The sequence below is a fragment of the Eurosta solidaginis genome, chromosome 2 (assembly GCF_040869045.1).
Source record: "Eurosta solidaginis isolate ZX-2024a chromosome 2, ASM4086904v1, whole genome shotgun sequence".
Classification (NCBI taxonomy): Eukaryota; Metazoa; Arthropoda; class Insecta; order Diptera; family Tephritidae; genus Eurosta; species Eurosta solidaginis.
In genome coordinates, this window is record NC_090320.1 from 182,351,537 (window position 1) to 182,375,747 (window position 24,211).

General features: G+C 38.1%; 1 protein-coding gene and 1 long non-coding RNA gene across 2 annotated transcripts; one reads left to right on the plus strand and one right to left on the minus strand.

The window, feature by feature from the left end:
• The first annotated feature begins 13,455 nt into the window (after positions 1-13,455).
• Positions 13,456-15,684, plus strand: LOC137240372 (protein transport protein Sec24C-like). The gene is made up of 7 exons (XM_067766524.1): positions 13,456-13,472; positions 13,533-14,075; positions 14,140-14,365; positions 14,425-14,552; positions 14,609-14,656; positions 14,713-15,055; positions 15,109-15,684. Exons 4-6 carry the CDS (start codon positions 14,504-14,506, stop codon positions 15,024-15,026), a joined length of 411 nt encoding a protein of 136 aa, XP_067622625.1. The 5' UTR covers positions 13,456-13,472; positions 13,533-14,075; positions 14,140-14,365; positions 14,425-14,503; the 3' UTR covers positions 15,027-15,055; positions 15,109-15,684.
• A 1,630-nt stretch (positions 15,685-17,314) lies between these two features.
• Positions 17,315-21,354, minus strand: LOC137242477 (uncharacterized). Its single transcript, XR_010950251.1, has 4 exons — positions 21,166-21,354; positions 19,639-19,808; positions 18,586-18,697; positions 17,315-18,426 (listed from the first exon to the last, which is right to left on the minus strand). It is a non-coding gene; the product is annotated as an uncharacterized lncRNA (long non-coding RNA).
• Between the last annotated feature and the right edge of the window lie 2,857 nt (positions 21,355-24,211).

The following is a 24,211-nucleotide window of genomic DNA, read 5'->3' on the forward strand; positions in this document are numbered from 1 at the left end:
AGTCTACGGGGAATAGAATTAACAATGTAGTTGTGATAAAAGGCATCGGAAATGCCTCCATATGCAGTTCTTTGCAAAAATTGACGTGTGTAAAAATTAGTGAATTTGTTCTGGAAATTTTGTTTCATGTAGTTTTTGATAGTTATTTAAAATATGATATTTTGGTTGGCCGTGAAATTCTTAGTCAAGGTTTTGGAGTAACGATAACGTGTAACAAATTTAATCTTTTTGAAGAGAATATTGCAAATACTTGTTCTTATGACTCGTCTACTGTTAATACCGAACTAATTGGAAATGATAAAATTCAGTTAATATCGCTACTTTAAAAATATTCAAAAAAATGCATGTTATGACAAAAAACCGTTTGACAAAACTAAGGCCAAAATCATTCCACACAAAGTTGGAGATTACGTTTTACTTAAGAATGAGGAAAGACATCAGACTAAACTAGATCCTAAGTTCAGAGGTCCGTTTTTGGTGGTAGAGGTTTTAGAAGGAGACAGATATATTTTGAAGTCTATAAGTAGTAAAAGAACATATAAGTATTCGCATGAACACTTGAGGAAGTTCCCAGAGGGGCAAGTTCCTAATGAGTTAAGCATAACTGAGAATGCTAATGAGAGCCTATTAGCTGAAAATGACGTTGAAACAGACGTTAATGAAAAAGGAGAAATCAGTCAAGGCGTTGAAAGAGACGTCAATGTTGTTTTGGTCTGAGGCTATACTATATCTATTAACTGCAAGCTCAAGTGAAAAAAAATTATAATAAATAATTCATGGCGAGTGGTGCAGGGCGTAGAGTAGTTGGCGTATTTATTAGATATCTGTAAACCCTGTCACGAGAAAAACTTACCTCTGAAGCTTAGTTTTGGTGTATTGTAAAAGAAGAGTTAAATTTAGAAAACCTTTATTATTATATGTTGTTATTTTCATTATACACCCGAGGACGTGTGATTGTCAGGAAGGCCGTGTCGGCGTATTTATATGAATTGTAAACCTTTCTATGTTGCGTTAGAAATAACTTTGTGTATTAAATGAATTTATTTTCAATCCAAGTATGTTGTGAAGATATTTTTCTCACTGTATCAAAGTGAACTGTGAGTTGATGAGGTTGTCATGTTTGGGTTATAGGTAGCGAGGTGAAATCTGATCGTTTTACCGAGTGTGCTCCTGTCACGTTGCAAGTCAGTTAAGAAAATATAAAATTATATTGGGATCATTAAAGAAAAAGACGTTGAAACGTGCAGTAGTTAATTACGCTCAACTATGGAGAATATTGATAACCTGGAGCAAGCACCTTCAACAAAGGAGAGTTCTCTCTATTCAAATAGCGCTTGTGAACATGCGCCCGCACATACAAATATTTCGAACCAAAACCCACAGTTGGGCATAAGCTTTATTTCAAACGCTCATGTACATGAGCAATAAATTCAGTGAGTAATTATTTCCTGTACATGTTTGTGCTGTACAAGTGAGCGCGAGTAGGAACCCTGGAATTTATTATAACAGCTAGCAGACCCCGCAGACGTTGTTCTTCCCTAACCTTGGTCTATCTGCATATCTCTTAAGAAGTTTTTAACTCTTACCTCACCCCCACCAAGTTCTAGGCCCAGTCCCAGTCCCAGTCACAATCCTAGTTACAGTTCTAGTCCCACTCCCAGTCGGTCCCTGGTCCATTTCCTCAAAAAAAAAGTTTCGTAAATACTAATCTAGGAAAGGGCTACGAATATACCAAATTTTAGGCAAATCAAATGTTTAATAGAATATGTTTGAATAGATCGGTCCCTGGTCAACTTCCCGAAAAAAAATCTTAATTCCCAATCTAGGCAAAGGGTTACCTATATAACAAATTTCAAGCAAATCAAACTATGAACAGAACTTGTTCGAATATATCGGTCCCTGGTCCGAAGTGTCGTGAATAGGCAAAGAGCTACATATGTATATACGAAATTTCAGGCAAATCGAACGAGTCCCTGCTCCAATTTCCGGAAAAAAAGTTTCGTTAATACTAATCTAAGTAAAGATCTACCTCTATGCTAAATTACAGGCACTTCAAGGAATATTCTAAAAAAGAAATAAATCGGTCCATCCGTTCTCGAGTTTTGCGCTTAGCAGCGACTCATTTTAATATTATGGACTAACAGACTAGGCAGATTTTGTTCAACCCTAACTTTTATCTGTCTGCATAACTTTTAAGAAGTTTTTATTCGTACTCTCCTTCCCTCTCTCTCCCCATTTTCTCTATCCTTTATCACTCCTCTCTCTGCCTTTCTTTCTGGGTCTCTTTCTCCCCCTCCGATTTCCCAACCTTCTTTTCGCTCTACCTCCCTCTCCTTGCTCCTGCGCTCCATCTATCTCTATCTGTATATCTTCATCTAACTCGATCGATTTCTCAGTTTCTTTTCTTTCTTTCCTTTCTTTTCCTTTCCTCTTCTTTACTTCCCTTTCTTTTCTTTCCTTTCAGAAAAGCTCACTGAACACCTTTGCAACTATTTTGATAAATGTACGCGATAATTTAAACTTTATTTAAAAATATTGATCACTTGTAATCATTTCGTTCGGGCTATTTATTTCTGTTTAAAAAATAACACTTTCGTTATGATAAAATAAATTCGCTATGAGCACGGCTTAGACAAATTACGAACAAATTTCAATAAGAAAATTCATGAAAAAACACATTTGGGGCTGTCATGAAAAAATATAAAAAATTAATACTCAGTCATTTTGTCTTTACGATCAACATACAAATTAGCGTAAAAAATATATTGGAGAATTAAGTCTCCTTAGTGCACAGACATTAGCATATACATACATACAAATATACCAAAAAATAGAAATTTTGTTTATAATTTGTAACGAAATAGTATTTTTCAATAGATGTATGCATCTTAACAATTTATGTTTCATTAATTTGGCAACACGCATAAATATGTATATACACATGTCAAGCTGATATAAAATGAAAATACATACATATGTACATCCATACATACCTATAAACCTACGCCCGAAGTTAAATATAAGAGACGTCATTTCATACTTTTGAGGGCAAATTTAAATTGCTTCTACACATTTTCATGAGGTATTTTTGATTGTTTTAAAGGATCATATTAATTAAGCAATTCACCCTCTTTCCAACAATCGCAATATATTAATATAAACTTCTTAAAAATGTGTAGTAGGCAATTTTCTAATACCCGCCAATCAGGTACATTACAAATAAAAATTGAAATGACGTCTCTTATTCTACCTATGCTCTCTGGTGTCGCATCATGCACCACTCAAAAGCAATTGCGCGCACATTTGACAGCGAACACACACATTTTTTGGTAAACATGATACCTTTGTTTAAACAATTTTGCTGATTTAACAAAGGATTTACATTTTTTTTATGCAGAACGAAGGTAAATATTTCAAAGTTTTATTGCAAAAAAAATATTCCAATCGATCCATCCCTTTCGAATTTATAGCTGTGTAAAGAAAAATTTTATGATTTTTTACTATAAAAGTGGAGTTTTTAGACTTTTTAGGCAATTTTTAGAATTTTTCTCTCCGTAACAATATTTAAAAAAAAAGAATTAGCGAAATCGGTCCAACCGTTCTCGAGATTCGCGCTTATTTCACAATTCAGCGACTTATTTTTATATTATACACATATATTGTCAGTCACTCAGAGCCGGCATATGGGTGTAAATTTAAAACTTATTTTATTTTGGCTATGAATGCGCGCCAATAATTACATATGTCCATTGTAAACAGAATAACTTGATTTAGCCATGTCCGTCCGTCTGTCCGTCCGTTAACACGATAACTTGAGCAAATATTGAATTTTCTTCACCAAATTCGGTAAACTTTATATTTTGTTTTACATTGGGTGTTGGCTAATAATTAAATTAGTATTTAGTTGCATGACCTTGACCCTTGGTATTGCCTTCTTCAAATCAACCCACAAATTTTCAATGGGGTTTATGTCTGGTGACTGTGGTGGCCATTCCATCACGTTGATCTGGCTTTCCTCAAATCATCTTTTTGCTGCTTTGGAACATCCAAACAAGTGGCATTTTATACCTGGCATATGACAGCATGATATCCTTGAGTATATCAACATATGAAACTCCAGTCATAATTTCCCTAACCCAATGAATGGGTCGGATTCTAAGCCAAGAAAAGCTTGCTCAGACAATAATACTGGAACCTCCATGCTTTACGGTTCTTGTTTACTTCGGATTTGATCCCTTTCCACCATACAAGGCAATCTTCGACTCGTCCGACCATAAACATTGCGCCATTTGGCCGGAGGCCAATTAAAAGTTCTTTAGCAAATCGAAGTATCTCTTATTCATGCGTTTTAGTCGACAAAGGTACTTTTCTTGGACTGAGGCCACCCAGGTCGTGCTCACTCAAACGTCAACGGACAGTCTCAACGCTTGAAGATACTTTTAGGGCATATTTAATCACTCTTTACGACATTGCTGGCATTATGTACCATTGTTAGTGAACAACCAATGATATTTGTCGCTTGCACTGTATAAGTTTTCCCATCAGCAATCAATTTTTCTATGAAAGCGCGCTGCTTATGTGTGCAATTCGTCTTTCTCGACATTACTGAATAACTGACTAAAAAGCCTTACAACTAAAATTCCATACAAATTTTACAAAACCAACAGATTAATGTTGCTGTTGTTGTAGCAGTGCTTCGCCCAATCCAATAGGTGCGACCAATCACAAATTGTCATCAACATCCTCTAACGGTAGTCCAAGGAAACTTACTGTTTCAACAGGGTTGGACCATAATGAGAAGGGTGTTAGAGGCGTTGGTTCCACAATACAGTTAATGTGCGAGTGGACATTCTAAATTGTTTTTTATGCTGAAATATCATACAAATAACACAAAAAACTTTTATTGTATGTATTTGCAATGTGCAGAAATATAGGGCTTCAATTAGACATGGGAGGGATCCACGGAAGGAATTCCCAAGAGAACAAAACATGGAAATGCATCGACTCCAACTCATAGGGCCTTTTTCGCCCAGAGTCGTGGTGCACATCTTGAGGGATGTCTTACTCTACCTAAGTAGGAATAGGATGTGGGTAACACTGATTACACAGTTTTGGTCAATTAGTGACCATGTCAGAAAAATTTGCACAGCTTTGATTCACAACAGTCACCATCATCGTGGTTCGTGGTGTTATTGATTGTTTAGCATAACTATTTCCTGCCACTACAAAAACACAAACAGGTGCCATATTCACCAATAGATCGCCACTCCGACCCTACGCGGCCTCAGCTACATTATGTTGTTGTTGTTGTTGTAGCGACAAGGACACTCCCCGAAGGCCTTGGGGAGTGTTATCGATGTTGATGGTCCTTTGCCGGATGCAGATCAAGTACGTTCCGGTACCAAGCCCGACCAACTTGGGAACGATTTGTTAGGACCACATGCGAACTTCTAGCCATAACGCCCTCCCACCCCTTAGATCCATGAGGAGGTCGGAGGCGCCAGAGCCTTGGCTGTTAATGAATCAGGATTCGGATAATGGTTAGTTGTACAGGTATAAAGGAATCGAGATAGATCATCAGCATCAAAAAAAAATTTTATTAAGCAATGGCCTTTGGGTAAATATTGGGATATCTTCACTATACGGCTTATCTGGGACCAGAATAGATTGGTATTAAAAATGAGCGAAATCGGACGATAACCACGTCACGAAAAATGGAAAAAATGGTATAATTCAAAAACGAATACCGCTAAGCTTATGAAATTTGGTAAGTGGATTGGGTTTATGACACAAAACATAAATTCCAAAAAAATTTAGAATTCCACATTTATAAGAAGAAAATTTTGAAGTTTAACAAGCCGTTAAAGATATTACATTGAAATTTGGCAGAGACACTATCCTTACCAAATTATATAGACTGAGTGAAGGTAATCAAAATCGGCTAAAGACCACGCCCACTTTTCCTAAAGGTCTAACCTTAACAAAGTTTGTAATAACTCTATGGTATTTAACTATATTTAACTGATATTCCACCTAAATAGTGTTATGGTTGAGCTGAGAACAAAACTTAAACAAATTTTGAAAATGGGCGTGTCCCGTTCCTTTCTTTGTTACTCTTTCCAAAATAGTTTTAATGCCATATGTCGAACAAAAATCTCCCAATCCTAACGAAATTTGGTATCAACAGCGTTTCAAGTGCACAGCTGGGTATGTAATGTTCGGTTTCACCCGAACTTAGACTTTCTTACTTGTTATTATAACTATTAGCCCTTTCACTACGACCTCTATTTAGATCTATTGATTTTTCTTGATTGGATTCTCATCCTCCAGTAAACCAACACGACAGATGGAAGAAAAATGTGTACATCGAATAGATTAAATTTACTTAGGTGATGTCGTAGACTACAGCGTCTCTTATAGTACTTAGAGTTCGTAGGTCCTCTCTGCTTAAATTAATGAGTTTGGCTTATATTCTCGTTGCTGGAAGTTTGAACAACTTAGCCTTTCTTTGCCGTTGGCATTCAATCCAGTCTTGCCTGAACTTCTTTGTTTCCCAGTTGCTTATGGTTACCCTAGTGTGTGCTTTGGGAGTCCACAGAAGGGCGCTGGACCTTAGAAAGCTACTATACCACCCTTCTCGTTTTGAAAATCTGCCTGTTCATTACCTTCATGGTCCTGATTCCCGAGAACCCATCCTAACAGAACCTTGTTTTTGGCTACCAGATAATTTAGGACTCCAATGCATTCATGCTGAGAAGTAATTGTGTAATATTGTAAGGCACGTAAGGGTGACTGGCTATCTGGCATAATGAGGATATTCCTCGAGAATGACCATCTTCAGACATTCTCCACAGAAAACCTTTATTGCATGGAGTTCTTCGGGAAATATAGTGGGGCACGTAAGGCACGTAAGGGTGACTGACTATCTGACATAATGAGGATATTCCTCGAGAATGACCATCTTCGAGGTATTCTCCACAAAAAACCTTTATTGCATGGAGTCCTTCGGGAAATATAGTGGGGTATCATTCGATGCCAGCTCCCGTTTTCCCTTAGTCAGGTCCCAATATGGATAACCCGTTAGAAAAGAGTTCTGTCCACAGAGGACACCTTAAAATTCTATGAGATTCTGGGATTGCATCACGTAGTCGCATCGAGATTTCCTATAAATTTTCTTATTTCTTTCATATGCCCTGTCATGTTTCCGCTGTTTAGCTCAGATATACTTTGAAGTCTTAGTGCAGAAAGTGTTGCCTCTTTCTGTATTATAATGGGGAAGGGAGGTATTCCCACTGAAGCACTAAGTGCATCAGCAGGGGACGTTCTCATCACACCCGTTATGCCAATACAAATTAGTCGATGCAGTTTGCTTAGTTTACTTATTCCTGTTCTTTGCGTGGTCTTCAGCCACCAAACTAAAGAAGCATAAGTCACTATTAACTTCACAAAAGTATTAAATGCCCAATATACTATTTTGGCAGATAGCCCCCATGTTTAGCCATACAGTCGAGTGGGGGCGAAGAAAGCTCGTATTGCTTTTTTTAACATAGCATCTAGATGCGTATTCTACGTGATGGCTCTGGCGATTATAAAAAAATCTTGGCGCGATTTACCTCCGAGGATATTTAGGCCGAGCTTCGCTTCCAATTTGCGTCGCGCTCCTTTTAATTTTCCATACAAATTGCCGGGACGGGGCCACATGTTTAATGCCAACTACGAAAAGGATATGCAAGGCAGATTAATTTTCACAGAAGCTTTTTCATGGCGGAAATACACTCGGAGTTACTTTGCCCGGAGAACGCTACAACTACACCACGGGTCTGAAATATCAAATGTGAAGTGAGAGTTATAATTCCGACAAAAACAGCGGAAAGGCTCATTTAATTCAAAATTCGTTGTACACTGCTTCAGAAAAAGAGGTTTGAAAAATCTTTATGGCAGGGAGGGAACGTTGAAGTTCACTTTGCTCAGGAGAAATGGGCTAGAAACCAAACCGTTAAGTAATTTGATAACAAAAATAGTTCAAGCATTTCTCTTCGACTAGCAAGGGTGGAAAGATTAATAAGTTTAAGACGATATGTATATGGAGGCAGATTATACCAAGGATCCCAATGAAAGTTCCTTAACGCGAAAAGTAAGAACTGTTTCCGAACTGATGCAATTCGATCTATATGCACCGGTAATTTGGATTCCAAATTATTGAACCGTAATAAAAAATTGACGTCGCTTTATTTCGCCGAAGTTTATGTCTGTTGAAGATGCTTTACTGCAAATGCCATTGGTGGAATCTGCTAATCCCATGTGAGGTGGTCGCTCAGGAACAGTGCTAAAGCTTTTCCGTCGAACTGCTTCCCATTGTCAGTGAAGAAGGGTTTCGGACAACCAAGTTGGTATATGACCTTTTCTTGTAGCGCTTTGAGCATGCCTGCCGTTGTAGCTTGGCGCGCCGGGATTAACTCCACCCACTTGTCGAATTTGTAGATCATGGCGAGGAGGAAAATTCTTCTTTGCTTGGAACGTGGTAGTGGTGGCACGAAGTCGGCGGTTACTATTTCCCATGGCTGCGGATATTGCATGGTTGCCAATAATCTCACCGGGCTTTTCTCTGTCGCTTTCTATTGTGTAAAATATGTCTGGTTCGGTTTTTTGTAATGGGCGGCGGGAGAGCGCATTGCATATCGCGTTCGGCGCTCTTTTTCGGTACTCTTCATCGAAGTTGAAAATTTGTATAGCCGGGTAACAGGGGTAGAAGCGTTGCTTCAGCGGTCGGGTAGGCTTAATGATGACCGAATGTTCAACTGCGGGAATTGGTCCAACGGTTTTGCTCAATCGCTTCTGGTGGTGCGCTGAAAAAGTATCCTGCTCCGAATTCTTAAACTTTGAGAACTTGGAGATTTCTTCAAAGGATGTTATTGATTGTTTAGCATACCTTAGGCCTTCTTCTTGGACAGATGTCGATGGTTTCTAAGCTATTTTATTTAAAAGTTGTTCAGCATTAGTTAGTCCACTCGTGATCATTTTTAATAAGTCCCTATCCGCAGGTACATTCCTAAATGATTAGAAACTGACTTCCATAACGCCGTTTTTCAAAAATGGTAGTAAAAGTGATGTTGTACTTTGCTGTTAAGACTTTGATTAACCCAAATCAACATGGATTTGTGTCAGGTCGGTCAACAATTTCTAATTTAGTTTGTTCAGTGAATTCTGCACTTCTTCATTTTCTTCTGGACTCCAAGTTGACTGTATTTATATAGATTTTTCTAAGGCTTTCGATAAAGTCTCCCAAAAAATTTTACTTAGTTAATTGGCCTGCATAGGACTTCACTCATATTTCTTATTGTGGATCAATTCATATTTAATGAATAGATGCTGCGTAGTTACGATTGATGGTGTGTCTTCTAACCAATTTGTTGCCTCTTCAGGGGTCCCCCAAGGTAGTATTTTAGGACCACTCCTATTTATACCATTTATTAACGACATAAGTGATTGTTTCTTACATGCAGAGGTTTTGCTTTATGCTGACAATTTAAAAATTGTTTGTAATGTTAGAAACTTAGTCGACGCTTTGAACCTACAGAAGGATCTCGAGAATCTTTATAGATGGTGTGTGAAATCGCGGCTCTCTTTAATATTAAAAAATGTTTCCATTTATCTTTTTCCAAGCGTTAGTCCAATCTGAGTACATCGTATATTATTGGTACTGGTGTACTGCAATCCGTTACAGAATTTAAGGATTTAGGAGTTGTGTTTGATGCAAAGTTTAATTTCAACAGTCATTTAAATGGTATAATTTCGAAATCATATTCTATTTTGGGTTTCATTCGTCGCAACTCGTATGAATTTGCCGACCTTTACACCCATAAACAACTCTTTACGTCGCTTGTCCGGTTACACTTGGAGTATGCAGTCTTTATTTGGCGACCATATGATCAGCTTTCGATCAATAGTATCGAGCGGGTGCAAAAAGTTTTTCTGAGACACGCATTACGTCCCCTTCGGTTCGAGGATCCAGCTCCCTCGTATGATGCTCGAAGTATGCTAATAAATTTGGATTCTTTGAAAAGCGACGGAAAGTTATTTCACTTGGATTCGTGTTTAACGTTATTAATGGCGTAATTGATTGTCCAATTTTTAATTGAGCGTATTAGTTTTAATGTTCCGCGAAGAAATCTGCGTAAAATGTTCCCCTTCTATTTAGAAAATTTTAAAACAAAATATGCGAGTATGGCGCCTATTGCTCGGGCATTGCGTGAAATGAATGCTTTATTTTCAATCATGTTGACTTTGCTTCCTGAAAATCAAACTTTGTAAAAACACTTAATGCAATTTGTTAGTAAAAAAACTTGTGTTTTTGTATTATTCTAAATAATATTTACTTCCATGTTTGGGATTTATCAAAATATATTGTTCTAGTCTGTAAAGTATTTGGTATTGTAGACTTAAATAAATAAATAAAATAAATAAATTTTGGCCATTGTTCACGTGTTCCCGGCTGGTCATTGCACATAGTGTGTCTAGCTCGGCTGATCTTCTGGTCAAGGTGACTTCTAACGGCTGGCCATCTTTCCCGTAGAAAGTCAACTCCTAAGATCATCCGCTCGGGTACGTAATCCTTGCTGGGTAGGAATTCGAGCTATAGACATACGTCTGGTCTGCCAATTGGACGCTCCGCCTGTTAAGATGTGGTTTGATGTTGTTCCTCTCCAGGTGGTTTCGTATTGACCCATCGACGTATGAGAGGGTGGCGCCGGTGTCTACTAGCGCGCGCACGCTGATGCCCTCGACGGTTATCGGTATGTAGAAACGGTCATCTACCTGCATTTCGGCAGCGGGCTCGCAGGCTGGTGGTTCCATTGGCTTCTGTGTCTGAACAAACAATGCTTGGAGGCTTCCTCTCACATAGTTTGACGGCATCCTGGAGGTGTTGTTGTCGGTGTATTGGTTGGTCGAACGACATAGGCAGTCCCTGGAGAGGATGTTGTCTTGTCCACACCTGGGGCAGAACATTCTCCAGCGGCCCCTGAAGTGGAAGCGGCGGTGTCCGCGCTCCTTGCAGCGCCAGCAACACTCCATGCTATCGTACTCCGTTTGAAGATGATACAGGCTGTGGACCACCACTTTGCCCCTTTTCGCTTCCTCGCTTTTTAGCAGCTCTATATTCCTCCGTTACTTCCAAGAGCTCATCGAACGTAGCTGGTTTCCCTTCGTACTCTTCTACTTTCGTCTCCAACTCCTTCAGTAGGTCTTCGCTTGATTTCCTCGTGCGTTTTGTTTGTACGTATGTACGTGCTCAGTGCGCGGCGCAAATCGCCTACGGTTTAGCCCTCCACGTTAATCTTATGCTTCTTGCACTCCTCTATCAACCTCTCCCTTTTCAGTAAGTAGATCCAATTGAGTGAGTCGGTATTCAGTATCGTACCTTTGGGGGCCGGTGTATTTTTTATTTCTGGCGGTGTGTTCGTCGAACCCGCCCCACAGTGTTGCTGGTTGTTGTATTTGGGTTTCCACGGTCAGATGCGGAGGAGGGTCCTGCTCGGGCGCCATTTATGAGGTGGATTTTGTCTAAGGGGGGGAGTACACCTTAACGGAACAGCGGTAGCCCCTTTAGCACACGCATCGGTTCACGGCCGAAGCCAGAACTGAGGGGAAGTGGTCGAATGGTCATGCAGGCGTCGGGCCGCTCAACACCTAGGACGGCGCGGGGGGAAAATTAGCACAAAGGCATCCTCCCCGTCGTCCTTACACAAGTGAAGGGTGACCCGCGCCATGACGACACCCCTGCCACTCAGCCAGCCGAAGCTAGGACTGAGGGGGAGGGTTATATGGTCATTAAGGCGGCGGGCCGCTCAACACCTAGGACGGCACGGGGGGCAAAGTAGCACAAAGGCATTCTCCCCGTCGTCCTTACCTAAGAGCAGGGTGACCCGCGCCATGACAGCGCCCCCTCCACTCAGCCAACCGAAGCTAGCACTGATGGGAAGGCGTTAAATGGCCATGAAGGAGTCGGGCCGCTCAACACCTAGGAGGGCGCGGGGGGCAAAGTAGCACGAAGGCATCCTCCCCGTCGTCCTTACCTAAGTGAAGGGTGACCCGCGCCATGACGGCGCCCCTTCCACTCACATCCACTTCCGCTGGCTCACCTGCGAGGACTGAATTGCAAAATGCAAATTCGCAGTTTTTATACGGGTTGTGCCGCAAACAGCTTGAGAAATAAATACACCACTATTGTGATTGTCACGTGCGGTGATTTTGCTGACCAAACACACCATTGGCCTGCCATCAGTTGTTGGTCGCGTATGGCCGTTTACCATATAGTGGTTAAATAATTAATATAGAGCGGTAAACGACTCATACAATAAAGAATTAAACTTGAAACACCTTGGTCAATGTAATAATATGCTGACTTGGCATACATGCATTAGTAATGTAGATACTTTTTAGTTTGTAAGTTGTAACGTAGCGTACAATATCATAACCCCCCTGTTCTTCTTCCCACCTACGCCTGAGCCCCCTTGTACTTCTTCATAGCATAGCCAACAACCCCACTACAGATGGCGGGCGGAAACAATACGACCATCATAGGATAAAGAATTAAAATTGAAACACCTTATAGTCGTTTATATATATATATATATATATATATACGACTATAAGGTGTTTCAGTTTTGAGCCCCCTTGTACTTCTTTATAGAATAGCCAACAACCCCACTACAGATGGCGGGCGGAAACAATACGACCATCATAGGATAAAGAATTAAAACTGACACACCTTATAGTCGTTTATATATATATATATATAAACGACTATAAGGTGTTTCAGTTTTGAGCCCCCATGTACTTCTTTATAGCATAGCCAACAACCCCACTACAGATGGCGGGCGGAAACAATACGACCATCATAGGATAAAGAATTAAAACTGAAACACCTTATAGTCGTTTATATATATATATATATATATATATATATATATATAAACGACTATAAGGTGTTTCAGTTTTGAGCCCCCTTGTACTTCTTTATAGCATAGCCAACAACCCCACAACAGATGGCGGGCGGAAACAATACAACCATCATAGGATGAAGAATTAAAACTGAAACACCTTATAGTCCTTTATAAGACTATAGGATGTTTCAGTTTTAATTCTACATCCTATGATGGTTGTATTGTTTCCGCCAGCCATCTGTAGTGGGGTTGTTGGCTATGCTATAAAGAAGTACAGGGGGGCTCAGGCGTAGGTGGGAAGAAGAAGTACAGGGGGGTTATGTTATTTTACGCTACGTTACAGCTTAAGCTTGGTACGCAGATCACAAGTAATTGCTCAAGAAAAATTTTGCCTTTTTTCTTGCGTGAAAAATAGTAGTATGGAAGTAATTTTGACGTTTAAAAATCTACGGTGAATAGTGAAACAAGCAAGAAGAAGAGCACATAAACAAAAGAAATATAAAGAATGTCACTTCCTTATTAGGGAAAGTATTCGCAAACATATATTTTTGATAATTTTCTGTCTAATAAATGCTGTTATTTTTCTAGAGTGGTCCTCAAATTGGTCAGCTACACCACCAACATCAATTGCTGGCAGTGTTAAATCTCCATACCAGCAAACAGATGAACAGCAAATGCCACCGCAACTGGGTCCAATGCCACGACAGCCTGGTCTAATGCAGTCAAAATCCGGTCAAATGCCACCTCAACACCCTATGCGCCAGTCATTTGGTGGCCATGAGCAACAACGTCCTCCAGGTATGCCGCCCGCATCTACTGGATCAGGTGGGGCAATGACACCACATCCAGTTATGCCAAGGTATATACCACAACAGCAACCGGGTTATGCAATGCCACGATAACAGCAGCAACAACCTCCCCAGGATGGCTATCTGCCAATGCCACAAAATCCGGGCTATCCACCACAACCTCAAAATCCAGGTTATCCTCTACAACAACCAGGTGCACCACGTGGTTACATGGGTCAAATGATGCCACCAACACAACCTGGACAGACGCCAATGCTCAGTCAACCACCCAAGCCGGGTCAACCCTCAATACCCGGACACGTCCGGACGTTCTGGTTATAATGTATGCTAATACAACTAATAATTTACAAATTTGCTGATGATTATTTTTGTGTTATTTTCTTTAGCAACCACCTGCAACTGTTACTGGTAAATATCAACAGCCGCAACAGTATGATCAAGCCCAACGCCGTTTAGATCCCGATCAGATGCCAAATCCGATAAGCGTTATCATTGAAAATCAAAATAGCGCTGGTGGTGCTTTTATTACTAATGAACAGGGTTTATTACCACCATTGGTGACCACAAAATATGTGGTAGAAAATTAGGGTACTCCTCGCCACGTTACGTTAGGTATCGATAATCGAAATTAATGTTTTGTTTGGCAATTCATTGATCTTTCTTCTTTGCAGGTCGTCTTTGTATTGCATACCTGCAACAGCTGATTTATTAAAAACAACAGCTTTGTCCATTACACTTACCGTCTCACCAATGGCACGCACGGTTGAGGGTGAATATGAGCCACCCATTATAAATTTTGGTGAATTGGGTGCAATTAGATGTAATCTTTGCAAGGCTCATATATACAATTTGTAGATTCTGGTCGTCGTTTCCAAAGTCTTGTGTGTAAAGTAACAACAGATGGTAAAAAAATCTGTAAATTTTGCTTGTGTTCATTGATCCATATTTTTTCTCAACAGTGCCAACTGAATATTTCCAACATTTGGGCCACACCGGACAGCGTGTCGATAAATATGAATGTCCTGAACTTGTATTGGGTACGTATGAGTTTTTGTGTAAAAAATGTTTGGGTACCGATAGCTCTCAAGGTAAACCTCAACTCATATCCAACATCAATGCCTCGCAATCAATTGTGGACGCTATACGCACTACATTGGGTCCACGCAGTATGGACAAGCATATTGTTGATTCCAGTGGTAAGGCCACAATTTCAAATGATGGGGCAAGCAGTATGAAACTACTGCATATTGTGCATCCAGCCGTAAAACTCTAGTCGACATCGCCAAATCTCAAGATGCTGAGGTAAGTTTTTTGTTATATTAGAATGTGTAGAATAAAAATGTTTCTCTTATCAGGTCAGCGATGGCACCACTTCAGTAGTACTTTAAGCAGGTGAAATCTTAAAACAAGTTAAGCCATATGTTGAGGAAGGCCTGCATGCACATATGATCATTAAAGCTATACGTAAAGCATTACAATTATGCCAAAATATGACATGGCTGTACATGTAGAGGCGCCAATCAAAGGAATAATAACGTGCTTTATTGGAAAAAGGCGCTGCCACAGCAATGTCCTCCAAACTTATTCATCAACAAAAAGATTTATTTTCTAAAATGGTTTTGGACGCTGTACTTTCCTTTAATGGACCCAAAGTCATACAAAAAATATAAAATCGCAAAATTAAATATAGAATTGTAATTGAAGGCTTTTATTCAGTCTATAAATTTCACTTTCAGACAATGTATGTATATACAAAGAAACATTAAAAACTAAAAATAAATATACATACAAACAGTGGCTCCGAAATCTAGAAGCCACCTAAACAAAAGTTGCAAAAGTTACAGAGAGTTAATCAAACTTTGAAAAACGGACATCAAAGTTTGCACCTTTTTTGGCAGAGGGTCTAGCAAATTTTTGAGTACGCAGCTTTGTAGTCCAATCCATTTAAAAATAATAATGTAAATGCTAGAACGACTAAAAAGTTTATCTGAATTTGCATACAAAAGAAAATTTTTCTCATGCGTTGTATGGAAGAAATTTCTCAACAGCCTCTACAAAAAAAATTCTGAAAATTCAGATAAACTTTTCAGTCGTTCTAGCATTTACACCATTATTCTGAAATTGATTGGGCTACAAAACTGCGTACTCAAAAATTTGCTAGACTCTCTGCCAAAAAAGATGCAAATTTTGATGTCCGTTTTTCAAAGTTTGATTAACTCTTTGTAACTTTTGCAACATTGGTTTAGGTGGCTTCTATTATAGATTTAGCTATATTTTGCAAATTAGAGTGCCTTTTTGTTATGCAAATTATACAGCCTTCCTGTGATGCATTTTAATCGAGATTTTGATACAATATAGAATATTTAATGGTTCATCTAATGACCTGATTAGATCAAAGTTTAAAAAATGGCACACTCACGCTTCTGGCAATCAAGTGACGATATGAACAGTGTGCGCCAAAACTAAAGCACCGAAGTCTCTGTTGCTTTTGGTTAAGTAAAATCTTAAATGCAAGTTCTTAATTCAATGGGGCGTATACTCTAAATTAGTTGCAACTTTTTTGACAGATAGCCCATTGGAAGTTTTGTCAAAAAGCTACAACTAACTTTAAGTACCCACTTAATTCTGACTATGAATATGCCCCAATATTTTGCTTTTATTTGTGAAGACCACATCGACGGCTGAGTGGAACATCACCGTATTTCAAAACATTTTTCGAAAATTCCCTTTCTCAGAAATTGTTTCACGAGCGCCTTAAATTAGAACTTGCTTCAAAAAAGTCCTATTTCAAAACTTGGTTCAAGAACGTCCTATCTCAGAATGAGTTTCAGAAACGCCCTATCTCAGCTGCAAGTGTATTTAGTTTTCGTTCAAATATGACCTTTTGTAAACTCATTCTAAGATACAGCGTTTTGGAACTAAGTTATAAAATAGGGCGTTTTAGGAAAAAATTCTAAGTTAAGGCGTTCTTGAAACAATTTCTGAGAAAGGGCATTTTTTTTTTAAATGTTTTGAAACAGGGTGATCTTCCACTCAGCCGTCGATATACTAAACATTTATATATTATATTGAGTATATGTTCTTCCTTAATAAACGAGACTTAACATCCTAGAACTTATAATTTGACTTTTGTTGAGCTATGTAGATGTTCTGAAAGGAATTTCGGTGCTTTATTTATGTCGCACACTATATATCATAAATTTCACCAACAGACTTCAATATTTACCCTTGGAGAGCTCATTAATAATACAATACAATAAATAATAATAAAGGCATGCTTTCAATAAGCGCCTATAAACTTCCCCTCTTATCCATAAAAAAATAAAATAGGTTTATTAAGCTCTTATAATTGGAAATTTGTATGGAAATGTCATTTTAAAATGCTTTATAAACCTTCAATATTTTATATGAATAATGGGATTAAATAAATATACCCCCTTATACATAAAAAATCATGAGGGTTTATAAAGATTTTTAAAATGACATTTCCATACAAATTTCCAATTATAAGAGCTTAATAAACCTATTTTATTTTTTTTATGAATAAAGGGTATAATTTATAACAAACATAAAATAACATTTCTTTTTATCTAATAATATATTGGGTAATATGAACAAAAGAGTTTGCTAATAGACTTCAATATTTGGACGCTTTAAGAGCTTATTAAATTCATTAAATGTATACTTTCAATAAGGGCCTGTATTAAGCTGAGGCGATTTGGCAATTTATACCGTGCCGTCGAAATTATAGTTCCTCATGTTCGTACGAACCAAAAATTTAATGTTATAAAAAAAATTAAAAACTTAGAAGGAATCATTCGCAAATCTAAATCTTTTCCATTTTGAATTCAGAAAACGTCAACTGAATTTCAGAATAGGTAATTGGATTTCAGAATAGGCAATTGAAATTCAGAATGTGTGAAGTGGATTTCAAAAATAGACAATTCAATTTCGGAAGGCATCAATTGGATTTCAGATATCAAACAATTGATTACGCAAAGTTGGAAAATAATTTGTAAGTTCAAGGCATTTCATAAATTCATTTAAATATAAAATGGTTCAAAAGGTATTTTCTGAAATCCACTTGACGATTTCTGAAATCCAATTCACACATTCTGAATTCCAATTACCTATTTTGAAATCAAATTAACATATTCTGAAATCCAGATAACTAGTCTTAATCCAAATGACAAATTTTGAAATTCAATTAACTATTCTGAAAGGTGTAGTTGACCGATCAATTATGTACCTATTAATTTGGCAATGAGTGTATGTTGTAGACCAATTTTTTGTTCGTACCAACATAAGGAATCATAATTTCGACGGCGCGGTCTAGCCTGCTTACTTAAATATAATTTATAACAATTTTTCATGAGGACGATATGTGATCACAGGTGGTGCACTGACGTACAGACCAATTTCTTCTGTGGTCTGGCTGGATTTGTGTTCCACGATTTTCTGTAGAAGGATACTGTTTATGTGAAGACACATATCATCTCCGACAGAACGTGGCAGCTTATTTAGCAGCCAGTCAAAAGTCGATAATGCCTGGGCGTATGGGGATTTCTTACGATCCTCCAAAAACTCCTCTTGCTTTTTAAAATTCTATTGAAGCGCCCCCACTTCTCATCTGGACTTTGAGATAACGTATACGGTTTCGAACGCTTTGGATTCTGTAAATACAAAATGATAGGTCTATTTATATATTTTATTTATTTATTATTTATAGAACGTCATGCTGTTGCGCATATTGCCAGACATCAACGCAGAATGTGATGCTGGTGCAAATGCGCAATACTGCTGTCGATATTACCATCTGCACCCATACTCACATAGTCGTATTGGGAATCGTTGTCACTAATTTGCGTGCTGTTCAAGTCCTCTGAGGGATCTAAGGGAGATTGGCTTGATTCCTCACTGAAATTCGATGAAGATGTAAATGTCCTGCAAGGGGGTACATGTACAATGTTAACATTTTTTGAAGTATACACACAGAATTCATGACAATGGATCAAACTTCAAAAACTTTTTTTATCAAAACTTGAATTTTTTTATCCGAATTTCCAAAAATTTTTCGAATATGCAGTTTTGTAATGTCCAAGTTAGAAGTTTCTCAGAAGTTTTGCCGAATTTTCAGAACTTTTTTGTAGACAGTGTTGGTTATTTTCTTTAAAAAAAATTAAAAATATTTCGTTTTTTATTCGATATTCAAAAGTTTCATTTCGTTGATATAAAAGTAAAAAAAAATTGATTTTTAGAGTTTGAGTATGTTTTTCCATACAAAAAACGCTCAAAAAATTACTAAAAAATTCTAAGTTTTTGATTTTGTTTCTGATGCCAACATAACGAATTTAAAAAAAATTTTTTTGACTTCGTTGTCGAAAAAAAAATATTTGTTTATTTCGTTGTACAGCCTTGTTTTCTTCCATACAACTCATGCACAAAAGTGATTTTTCAATCAAAACATATGGAAAAAATACATACTCAACACTCGACAAAAAAAATTCTGAAATTTCGGGGAAACTTATGAGGTACTTCTAACTTACACATCTATCTATATATATAAAAATCAAATTATGTATGTATGTATGTAGGTATAGATCGAGTTGCATCCTAAACGTATCGACCGATCACAACCAAATTTGCACAACCCACTAGAAACCTTCCAAGGATGGTCATAGGCTAAAAATAATATCGATATATAAAAGGGGCGTGGCACCTCCCATGCAAAATGAATATTTAGTACTACATAACTCTGAATATATTCATGCTAGAACATTGAAATTCAGTAAGGAGTTATATGAGGTCAATCCCCAACACAAACAAAATGTGGGGAGGGGGAGAAGGTCATCGGGAAGTTAGTTAAAAGTGGATTGCAAAATTACCTTCGTTTTTGTGAAACGTTTGGCAAGAATGCCATTTCCCCGGCAAACTCCCAATATAGCCGCATCCAACGCAGCTCCGCCGCTACTGCCACTCTTTTGCCGCTTGGATGCTCTGGCGTGGTAGCGATAGCTTTCCCGAAGGCTGGTCCACGCGTCTTTGCTTTCAATCACTAATGTAAATAACACATGCAATTAAATGTGATACTTTGCATTTGCTCACAATTGTTAAAACATGTCCAAAAATCTCGCGAGAGGTATATAAAGATACGTTTTGACTTCCGTACCAATAACACACTTGCAGTTTTCGGAACACGCAATACTTGTGCGTACACGAACAGAAAATTTCCAACTTTGCTTGCAAATACCTATTTATAAAAGACAAAACGCGTCTTTTGACACTCCTACATATATTTTTGGACGTGGTTTAACAGTTTTGAGCTAAAGTAAATAATTACCAATTAAAATACACAAATATGGTAATTGTTTACTTTAGCTCACAACTGCAAAAACCCGACCATTCGGGAGAGGTGTCAAAAGACGAGTTTTGATCCCAGGACCACGACTCCGAGAGCGGAAACTCAAAATTTTATTTCTGTCAAAAGTTATTTCCAGAAAACCGAAAAATGGCCCCGGAGCGCTCCGAAACCGAGGGTGGGATCCATAGTTTTCTTGCGCAGAACACCTTTCTGCATTGGCGGCCTTCGGCCACTCTTATAAAAAATTACCCTGGGTGGGTCCAACACCGGTTTGGAGACCAAAACTATATCCGAGCAACACACTTTTACCGACAGTTTTTCTGGTGGGTACCACAAAATCATCAAAATAACAACCACATGAAAATTTTCAATTTTGTTTGCAAATATCGGTAATAGTCTAGTTGAGGGGTCGACTGCTAATACGCTACGACGCGTCTTGACATCAGTATTAATAATCCGAAGGCGGAAAATAAAAATTTCAACTCGTTCAAAAGATATTAACGAAAAACCGAAAAAAGACTCGCGGGTACCTCCGAAACCGGGGGTGGGATCCATAGTATTTTTGCGCAGAACACCTTTCTGCGTTGGCGGCCTTCGGCCGCGCTTATAAAAAATAACCCTGGGCTACGCCATGCCAAGTCCGAGTATGTGGTATAACCGTGGCTACCGCCACGGTGATGCACAATTTTTTTTGGGGGCACTAACACAACAAAAACCACATGAAAATCACCAACTTCAACTGCAAATATCTCCGGACAGAGACAAAATTTTTCTTTTCCGCCTTCGGATTATTGTTCTGATTAATACGCGTCTTTTGACACTTCTCTCGATATTTTTTGACGCGTATTAGCAGTCGACCCCTCAACTAGACTATTACCCAAATATCTCCGAAACGAAATAAAATTTTGAATTTCCGCCTTCGGATTCGTGATCCTGGGTGCAAAGCGTGTCTTTGTACTCCTCTCCCGATATTTTTGGACGAGTTTTAGCAGTTGTGAGCTAAAGTAAACAATTGCCACAAATATACATACAAAAAGTTTTATTAACATACCTTCTTTCCCAAGGGAGCTACTTAAGTGGACCCAGGCCTGATCCACTGCATTTTTGTTGCAATGCAATGGATCAGAAGTATCCCATATCCTGGGCCACTCTTTCACTTCCCTTATCAGAGCCCGTTTCTCCTCCGCCGTGAAATTTAATACGCGCTTTTTGCGTTTTGGTGCTGCAGCAATATTTATTTCCAGTTGTTTACCTTTTTTTCTTCAAGAAATATATGGCGCTTGACATATTTCTTGCGGAAACCGGTGTTGAAGTATGTAAATTTAATGGAAAAATAGTAGTAAAGTATCGTACTAAATTTCTTTTAAACTGCGTACTACTTCAAGAAAATTTACCACAAGGAATTTTCTTGAGCATTTCTTGAGCGTTTTTTATATGGAATTTTTACTTTCTTGTGATCTGCGTACCACGCTTTACAAACTAAAAAGTATCTACATTACTAATGCATGTATGCCAAGTCAGCATATTATTACATTGACCAAATTATAGATAGATACAGTATAATTATATACATGTAAATATTATGGCAGTCACATTGACAAACCGACAATGTCGATCAGTCACGCTGATAGATAAGTGTGTTGGTCAATGTGACATGTTAACAATTAGGGTTGCAAAATGTAAACACAGATATGTGCCTTGTGTGTCGGCATGTCCATGTGATGTTGAACTCATGCCGAGTTCAAAATAATTTATTTGGGTCGCTATGACTTGAATGTGTGTGTTCAATATTTGTATATGCATAATAAATACATTGTATGTAAAGCGCATTCTGTAATGCTACAATAGTTATCGATTCGCAAATAAAACGATGGCAAATATCGTTAAAAAAGTTAGTAAATTCCACCACAGGCATGTATATTTTAGAGATGAGTATGTATGTAATTTAGGAATGTGTATGCAATTTATATTTTTCTAACCCATTTCCGTAACCATACACATTTTTCTGATGGCTTGGTGTATTGGGCTCTTTTATAAATTTTCGGGCTTCCTCTGTGGCCTTGTAAAAAAAAAAAAAACTTTTTTTTAATGATTTTGGGGATTGATTTCGCTCAGATGCAACTATAAAAATGTAAATATGGCGGTATTCGAACCAAGAATCCGCATAAGTTACGGGCGCAGCGGGCGAGGACATTATCAAACATTATGAATGAAAGATTCTTAGTTGCCTCACACCTAAGTATTTAAAGGCCGCCGCGGTTAAAATCAATTGGTGCAAGAGAACAAGTACAATAATTGTTTGCCAAAAATTACCCCGATTTCGGCATGGATTTTACCCAAAGAGTAACAAAGAAGATAAGATCCTAGATATGAATATTTATATTCATTCCATTTATTTGTATTTTGACATTTCTTATATTTCACGTGGCGAAAATATGCTCGCCGTGGCTTGCATTTGGTGAGTCTGCAAATACGAAAAATAGTGTGCGGCATGTGGTAAACTCCTCTAATTTGTTCTTCTGGACTCACCTCGCCAAAAAAACTCGTATACTGGCGAGTTCAACGTTCTTATAACTTCAATTTCTTTGGTATAAACTATAGCTGGATCGATTGCGCTGACCATACTCACATTTCAGTTGCATCTGAGTATAATGCGTATTGAAATTTAGGAGTACTAATTTTCTGCACAACAATTTCAGAAGTGTAGAAAGTTTAACAATTAGCAATCCATATATAGTTTTAGCGTATGTATATGTATCCAGATTTAAAAAAACAACACAGCTGTTGCTAGGATGCGTTAGCTAATATTTGCTGTGTTTTTTACACGCGTATGCGTTTACGTTTGCGCGTAAAAAACGCTTATCTTCGCTTATATAATGCTTAGGATACCCATCTAGGTTAAACAACTAGCTACAGCTCAGGGTGTACCGAAAAGCGGAGACACAACCCTCTGATGGCCATAATGTATAACATATAGCTGAATCAGTTGCGATGATTTGTGGACTAGCACCATTTTAGCAGGTGATACATAGAATTAGTGTAGAGGTGAAACATATACACATACTTCAGTTACATCTGAGGTGTGATGGTAGCGTGCTCCGCCTACCCCACCGAAGACCCTGGGTTCACGCCCCGGGCAAAGCAACATCAAAATTTTAGAAACAAGTTTTTTCAATTAGAAGAAAATATTTCTAAGCGGGGTCGCGCCTCGGCAGTGTTTGGCAAGCACTCCGAGTATATTTCTGCCATGAAAAGCTCTCAGTGGTAACTCATCTGCCTTGTATATGCCGTTCGGATTCGGCATAAAACAAGTAGGTCCCGTCCCGCCGAATTGTAGGAAAAATTTAAAGGAGCACGAAGCAAATTGGGAGAGAAGCTCGGCCTTAAATCTCTTCGGAGGTTATCGCGCCTTTCATTTATTTATTTTATTTATAATACGTATTGAAGTTTATATGTACAAACACACACCAAGTTGACAATTTATACCATTTGGGCAATTTATTACGCAATTTATCATATAATGTAATAATAAATAGCCAGTTTAATACTAGGTTCAAACACACACCAAATTGGCAATTTATACTATTTGGGCAATTTATTACGCAATTTGTCATATAATAAATTGTAATAATTAATTGCCAATTTAAAAAAAATTGCGTAATAAATTGTTTCAAACTGCAAATGCAACATTGTAAAGTGTGTTTATTGAGTATATTTTAACGTCAGTTCCGCATGGCTGAACTATGTGGTTGGCTCATCTCATCAGCTGATTTTATGTCTCTCATTTCACTGGAGTAGGGATTGTCAAAAGAAGATGGCAAACTCAAAATGAAACCAAAACATTGAACACATTTTCTTACCACACACAAAAATTTCAAAGTTTTATGTTTTCATTCCATTTCATTCGCCTAATAATGTGCGTGTTCATTTTGACAGTCTGAACAAAGGTATGTTCTTGCTGTAGAGATGAGCCAACCAGCTATCAAATTACTATTGTGTAAGCTAAATCGAGTTGTATGAACAGCACTCAATTCAAATCGAAATTTCCTCAATTTATTTTTCTGTTTGAACATAGTATAAAAAAAACTGCGTAATAA